Consider the following 7,500-nt stretch of genomic DNA (forward strand, 5'->3'; position numbering starts at 1 on the left):
ACACAAATGAAAACTAAAGTTCAAACACAGCTACATCATTACCACTGCACATTAAAAAAAGCAGAGTTTACTATAAATAAAAAACGGGAATGTAATGCAAAATTTTATTTCTTGACAGTCTTATGACTGTTGAATTTTGGTCCCTAAAGTCTCATGACTGTGTGAACTTATGCTTTTTATTATGTCTTTATTTTTATGATACTTGTGGACTTTGTGTGGAAAAGGTTTCTCTGCTTGCCACTCCACAGATAATCTGCTAGAGCTGGTTTCTACAGCTGCAAGGGATGCAGATAAAGAAGTCAACTTCTCTCAGAGTGACTGAGTGAGAAGCTAGTTCTCAGAATTTGTCTCCTAAATACTTTTGCACTTCTTCTCAAAGAGAGTCTTATAACTTTGTATGACAGAACTCATTCTGTTTTTGTTCTCATTGCTTACAAGATCATTTAATAAACCTGAATAAGTTTTCAATTTAAAGGCGCTTGGTTAATTTTGTTTTTCCACCACCCACTTGCCCCCTCATCACGGTCATGATCATCCAGGTTCGCTTAATGGAAAAAAACTCAGTCAAATAAAGCATCAACCATGGGAAAAGAAGACCTTTGTTGTCTTTGGGCTTTACAACAGGTTGTTAAAGACCCAGACCAGACCATACGGTCGGTACCAAAACCCATAACACATTCAAAGTCACCAAAAGCCCCTTCATTCTGAAGTTCAGGTTGGGCTTCAGCAAGTCATCTTCACCATGTTTAGATATCTGAATGCAGAGGCCAGGAAAACATGTACACACAAATAGATTGAACTGACAGATCGTAAAGCTTTTATTATAATCAACAAATTTAATTGTGCATAAACCAAAGTCAGAACACAAACCCACACACACATACAAGCCGCATTTACAGACTGATATGTTATATTTATCACACACATGCACGCTCGCGCACACACACACACACGCAACCTCACAAACAGATACATCATTACCATTATATTGCATTAAAAAGCAAAGGCTTCCTTATAAAGGGTGGCATACAGATCAGGTTTATTCAGTAATCTCCAGCCAGAGTGATTCCATATTGGCCTGTTGATTATTTTCTAAGCCTGATGAAGTGGTAGAACTATCTGCAGCTGCAACTCATCTCACAGCTTCTAAGGGAACTTTATTGTGCTAAGGTTTGAGTGTGTGACCTGCAGGGGGAGTACTCAGACCCCTGGAGAAAGGCTCCCCCTGCAGGAACTAAGCAGGTATTGAGGATGAGAAGTTGTTTACATGTAACGTGTTTATGTATTATGTATGCTCTTAAATACATAATACTGATCTGATCTTTGGTTCAGAAAGATCTTTTTTAACAGCTTTTTTTTCCTATTTTCTCAGAATATTTTTGTTTGACATTAACATTTGTTTGATGATCTGAAACAATCCAAACCAGGAGCTGCTGCAGAGAAGAATCTTTGGACTCCAGCTTTAGCTTATGGGACACAGGGGCAACAAAGTGCAGAGGCAACACCCTTTAAACTGTCTTTGGAAGATTGAGGTGTAACATAATGCCTGCTGAGGAATCACATAAGTGCAAAAATATGATTATTATACCTTTCAATCTGGGATGCTTTGAGTGTGATTTGTAGCTTAAAAGAAAAAATGCAAACAAACAGATTTTTTAGAGCAGGGTGTTAGTACTAAGGTGCCAAGAGGATGTAAAATTTCATCTCTGCCACTCTAGAAAGTCCTTCATGGAACCAAAAGGCTAAATTATCTTCTGGGTCCTCAAAAGGATGGTGAGACGAGGGATGATTGAAGACTTTTGCAGAGTTTTGGAACAGTTCAGTGGTGTTCTAGCTGTACGTAGACAGACAGAGATGGAAGAGTGTGCCACATTCCTCCACCACAGCTGCAGAAAAGGTCAGCAGAGGTCAAATCTCGCTCTCATACGTGTGCATGTATGTTTTTAAGGAGAGGATCTCGGAGTAGCTCCGGCTGGTTCTCCGGTACAGGTCCAGGCCTGTGAGCAGCTCCACGTCTCTGACCCGGGCCGTGTGCATCTTCATCAGGTCCTCCACCCAACGGGACTCATCCTCAGAGCTCTGTGGGTTGGGATCACACAAAGAAAGTCATGTCCGCTGCTCTCAGAACCAGCTGTGTGGACAGGTAGGACCAGAACGTGAAAGGTACATGCGATGTGATTGGTTCTTACGTTGCAGGTCTCGTCGTTATTGGGTCGGTGTGGCAGGATGAAAGCGGCGCTGCTCAGTGGACCGTTGCATGAGTCTGCAGGCTGTGTGAAGTCCAGGCAGCTGGTCAGGACCACAAAGTAATGAGACGGGACGGGGACGGCTCCGCTCACATGGCTGGAACAGATTTCACCTTTTAGTCGGGAAAGAGTCTGCAGACTCTGACTCAGCAATTCTTTCTCCAATTATTACGCACAGTTTATGAAGAACAAAGTCCAAATAAAAATGGTCTTTTTTCAATGGCTTTCCAAATCTACAATTTGGAAATCAGCAAATACCATCTAGACTGACATTAAGAAATATACTAAAGTTTTTGATTCTACAAGGAAAAACTATATTTAGAGTACTGTGCAAAACATTTCAGCTATGAAAAAATGGACCTCCTCCAGTCCTCCCTGAGCTACTACTGCCGTCTGAAGAAATGCACCGATCCCAACCAAAAACAACCAGTCAGAGCCAGGAGGAGGGTCTTAGTGCTGTCAATCATTCTCACGTAGACACTGCTACATGTGCTGATGCTGGAGAAACAGCTTACAGTTACAGAAAAACCGTTTATCTGCCATCATCAGTGGCTATGCTAACTAACCTGAGCATCCATAACTTGCTATGTTAGCTGCAGCATAGCAGAGAGGAATGTGGTGGGGAAGTGAGAGCGGGGATGAGTGCCACCATACGGAGGGTGACGGACAGTGATAAGACCCGCCTCCTTCCTCTAACTGGTTGTTTCACTGCACTGGGAGAAGGCAAAGGAGCTCAATTTTTTCAAAGATTGTTTCATATTTTAAGCAAATATGTAGAATTTTTTATTTTTTATTTATAAATGTTACATACTGCAGCTTTAATGGTTCATGTACACTTTGCTTCCAAGAAGCCACACTTTTAATAATCTAATAAAGAATTCTGGATCAACAGTAAGTCAGGCTTTCTAAAGGTTTTTCTTGGTTTCCCTTCCTTTTGGCTGAACTTACATTCAGTCTCTTCCTTCTTTCTGACTGTGGCAAAATATTGTTATGATGAGGAATGTGGACAAGTGCAGGTACAGGTGAGACCTAAAGGGCTATCTACAAAAGAAAAAATGAAAAGTTGATTTCTTAGTGTTTGAGAGGAATACCACTGAGTGCTGGTTAGTGAAGCTTCCTCCAGCCAACCAAGACAGACGGATGATGGTTTGCAGAATAGTTTTCTCAGCGCCATTCACTTATCAGTTGAAGTAAATTCCTGAAAAGACTTTGTCCACTTTACTGTTCTACTGTTGAGAACCTGCCTGTTCAGCCCAGCAAATTCCCCCTTTGGTCAGCCACAGTCTCTGACTGAGAGATATGGAAGCTGACCTGTCTCTATACCAACCCACCAACGGTTGACTGCAAACCATCCCCATCTGGCCGGCCCCAATGGAATCACAGGTCTCGGGATTCTACTCTGGCTGGGGGCCCTCAAGGGAAATGAAAGGACACCCAACCCCGGTTTAGAACCGACCGGTCTAGTTAGACCCAAAAGGGCTGCATGACCTGACACCTCCACCAAGGGTGACAGAGTCTTGCCATCTGTGAGTCGACCCAGAGGACCGGTTCTCTGTCCGCCAGGCCACAAAAACAGGCATTGGTTGTTTCCCTTGCAAACATTTGGATATGTCAGTAATTAGTTAATGGTGGACATGTGTGCATCCCAGGATTCTACTTTCCAGTGCAGCTAGATTAGATTATAGTTAAGCTGTAGGTCTTGACCTTGGGGTGTCTGAAAATCCAGGAAGCCCCAAATAACCATTAGAGATTTATCCATTGTTGGAATAAAATTCTGAATGTTCATGTATTACTTCAGAAATGTTCCCTATATTTTTTAATAGCAGAAGTCGGGTTGTTTAATTTTTTTTGTCTATTTATTTAACCTTCATTTAACCAGGTAAACCTAATTGTGAATTTAAAAAATCTAATTTACAAGAGTGTCCTGATTCTTTGTAAGCCCTTAAATTTGTTTCTTTTGTTCCCTATATTTATAATTAGTAGAGGTTAGTAAATATAATTTCACTGACTAATGTTGAACTTTCATTTGATTATTAGATTCTCATAATTTTCTCACAATCTGTACTGCATAGATCATTACATCAGCTTCATAAATATATAAATCTTAATTATGAAAAATAAAAAAATTGTTACAGATTTATTGCGATTTATTTCAACTATATAGTAGTTTGAGTATAAGACTGATGTACTGCTTTATATTAACCTAGTTTAAAACCTCGCAACCACAAAGCATTAAAAAAACTCATTAGAAGCAAAGTTTATGGAAATAAAAGATGATTCACATGAATGAATGAATGAATGAATGAATGAATGAATGAATGAATGAATGAATGAATTATCCTACTCTCTGATCGTCTCAGCCGAGTCTCTGACTCCATCATAATTGTAGTCAAAGACGGGTCCAACAAGAAGGTTCACTCCATTCCTCTCAGTGGCGTATTTCTTCACCAGCGCTCTCTGAAAGTAAGTCCAGATTCCTGAGTGGGAGTGGGAGTGTGGGCAGAGAGAAGGACATGGCAGAAGGGGAGTGAATAGTGGAAATGATTATTAAAAACATTAGTAAAACTTCTGAGCCTAAAATGAGGAATACATCAGGATTTCATGAAGTGAGATCTTACTCTTAAATGCAGGATACATGGGCACGGTGTTGGTGATGAGGACAGCATCGTATTTTTTCTCCAGGTTTGAGGAAAGCTCTGTGAACACACACAAGATATTCCAACTGATCCCACTGATGATTTTCTATCCAAATCACAGTTATTGGTGACTTTAAATCCTAATAAGTCCAAGTGAAGTGAGTGACTGCAATGTGACTAACTATGAAAATGTCTCTCAGGGGTTATGATTACTTTAGTGGTGTGTGGTGGTGTCCACTGAGGTTGAGTGTGTTTTCGGAAGCCTGTGGTGGGGGTTCACTTACGCGGCGGGTACAGGAAAGCATATGTGACATGTCTCTCTGCTCTGTAGTTGGAACACGACTGGCTAAAGGCCGGTGGGACTCTGGCATCCGGTCTCACACAGTTGGACAGAGACTCAGGCAGAGGAGACAACTCTACCTGGACAGACAAAGAAAATGTTACCCCACTTTTACCACTAGGGGGTGCAAGAAGCAAGAAGTTTGCTTGCAAGAAGGCTTTTGAGTATAGTACATGCAAAGAGTGTGTCCTTGGCAGTCCAAAAGGAGGGGTCAGACTGGGCGGTACCTGTCTGCTGACGGTGTAGGATGTCCAGAGGGGCATGAACAGGGTTTCACTGTAACTGCTGATGTAGTCGCTGTGATGTAGGATGGTATATTTGGCACGGAAGAGGACAGCAGGTCGGCCATACGGCAGGTTCCTGCTGTCTGAGGGATGGAGCACACAGAGGGACACGGCACAGAGAGGCACCAATGTAACAAGGCCCATTTATACGGGTCAGACTGCAGCATGGAGGCTGAACCCTGCTGACAGCAGTCTGACCGAGGCAAACATCTGGCACTATGAGCAACGCTTCATTTCACATGTCAGATATAAGTGAGAGTTTATACATAAAAAAATCCATCCTGAACTTTGTTACATCACGACCATAAATGTTAATGGGCATTACTGGAATTTTATTTGTATGGAAGTCCCTTTTCGCCATAGAAGAAAAAATAAAAGTTATACAGGAAGTCATAATTTCAAGTTTTAAAATCATGATCATGAGATTCTGGGTGCATTCACACAAGCTCTGTTCAGTCAACTTTAGTTGAAGTCTGGTTCAGTTGTTTAGAAAGTCCGGTTCGTTTGGGGAGGTGAGAACGCATAATCAAAGTAAAGAACGAACTGTGGTTCACCTACAATCCTCGTTCTCGGTTTAGTTGATGGGAACTCTGGTGGGGTTAGAATGCAAATGTGAATGCCAAGTGGACCAAAGAATACTCCAAAGGCAGGAAGTGGACTATAGCGTAGGGGATTCAAAAACAAACAAAAAAATATATAAAAGTCTAGCAGGAGAAAAGGCTCATGGTCTTTTATCAACCACTAAAATCTGATGTTACTCCATTGTGTTTGCATTTCGTGAAGAAAGAAGATGCACTCAGTTATTCAACAGGTTTGGTTTGTTTCACTCAGTGCAGTGTGAAAGAGAACCACAGCAGTTAAAAATGGAACAAATGTTGCAACTGTGCTCACCAATGGAACCGAGTCTACCGGACTATCAGGTGTGAACATGCCCTCAGAGTCATGATTATGAAATACTACAGAAACAGCATGACTTTTCTCATAATTACTGCCTTTGTTATTGTAAATATATTTTTCAACTTTTGAGCTTTTTTTTTCTCATGGCAGCTTGGCTTCCATACATTTGACACACCAACAGAAATAAATTAACTATTATGAAGTGGAGGGAAAATGATACATGATTCTCAAAATGTTAAATTTTATTATTATTTTTTAAAAAATATTAGATGTTGCTAACAATTATTTTGGGACTGTACAGTTGTAAGACAATACTGTATAGAAATACACAAAAATATTGAAAATATCTTTATGTATAAGAATATCTTTTAAATTCACCATTGGCTGTAATTCCAAGCAGCAAAAACACAATCCCAAGATGGCTTCCACTGCATGTATTAATGCACATTAAGGAATATTTGGTGTTTGAACTTTTAAAATAAGCATTTTTAAATTCAACTGAGAATCTATGAAAAGACTTGAACATGTTTGCACAGATGCTCTCCATCCAACCAAAGAACAGGCAAAACCTCAGCCTATAGAGAAAGCTGGTAGAGCCAGAAATAACCGACCTGCAGCCAAGGGAGCTTTACAAAGTATTGTCTAAATTCAGAGGCAGGCCTCCCTTTTAAATTTTTATTTGTTAAAGAAAACCCTGGAACTGTGAATCATTCTCCTTTCACTTCACTGCTATAAACTCCTATAAAAAGGCATCAAAGCTACAGCCTGTTTTTTAGTGTGACGAAATGTAAAAAAGTTCAAGGAGTGCATTCATTGTTTTGACGTACTGTATCTGTAAATCTCATGACAAACTGACCATCAATAGCTTGCCTCAATCGCCGGTTTAGCTCCTCCACTTTGTTCTGTAAGAGACAGAGCCAGAGTGACTCCAGGTTATAGCCTCGTACAAGGGTCACTTTCAAACCTCTCTGGCCCCTACTTTTTACACGCAACTGCAAAAAGATCGGAGATTGAAACAATCTCTTGCCAGAGATCTACATGGGAATAAGAAACACAGTGAAACAGTGCAGAACTGAGTCTCATTCACCACAGAACAA

General features: G+C 40.7%; 1 protein-coding gene across 5 annotated transcripts in view; it reads right to left on the reverse strand.

Moving 5' to 3' along the window:
• Window positions 1-1,240: 1,240 nt before the first annotated feature.
• enpp2 (ectonucleotide pyrophosphatase/phosphodiesterase 2) overlaps window positions 1,241-7,500 on the reverse strand; it is a 25,663-nt gene continuing 19,403 nt past the window's right edge. For 4 of the 5 annotated variants that reach the window (XM_015042209.1, XM_015042210.1, XM_015042208.1 and 1 more), the window contains 7 exons: window positions 7,260-7,305; window positions 5,450-5,589; window positions 5,167-5,302; window positions 4,865-4,942; window positions 4,591-4,723; window positions 2,190-2,343; window positions 1,241-2,079 (listed from right to left, as the gene is read on the reverse strand). In XM_015042209.1, the coding sequence (XP_014897695.1) occupies window positions 1,909-2,079; window positions 2,190-2,343; window positions 4,591-4,723; window positions 4,865-4,942; window positions 5,167-5,302; window positions 5,450-5,589; window positions 7,260-7,305 (858 nt within the window). In that variant the 3' untranslated portion in view covers window positions 1,241-1,908. Of the gene's footprint in view, window positions 2,080-2,189; window positions 2,344-4,590; window positions 4,724-4,864; window positions 4,943-5,166; window positions 5,303-5,449; window positions 5,590-7,259; window positions 7,396-7,500 lie in introns of all 5 variants that reach the window. The other variant, XM_015042206.1, reaches the window with a different exon arrangement.

Source organism: Poecilia latipinna, unplaced genomic scaffold (assembly GCF_001443285.1).
Source record: "Poecilia latipinna isolate Pla-1442-1.1 unplaced genomic scaffold, P_latipinna-1.0 Scaffold581, whole genome shotgun sequence".
Classification (NCBI taxonomy): Eukaryota; Metazoa; Chordata; class Actinopteri; order Cyprinodontiformes; family Poeciliidae; genus Poecilia; species Poecilia latipinna.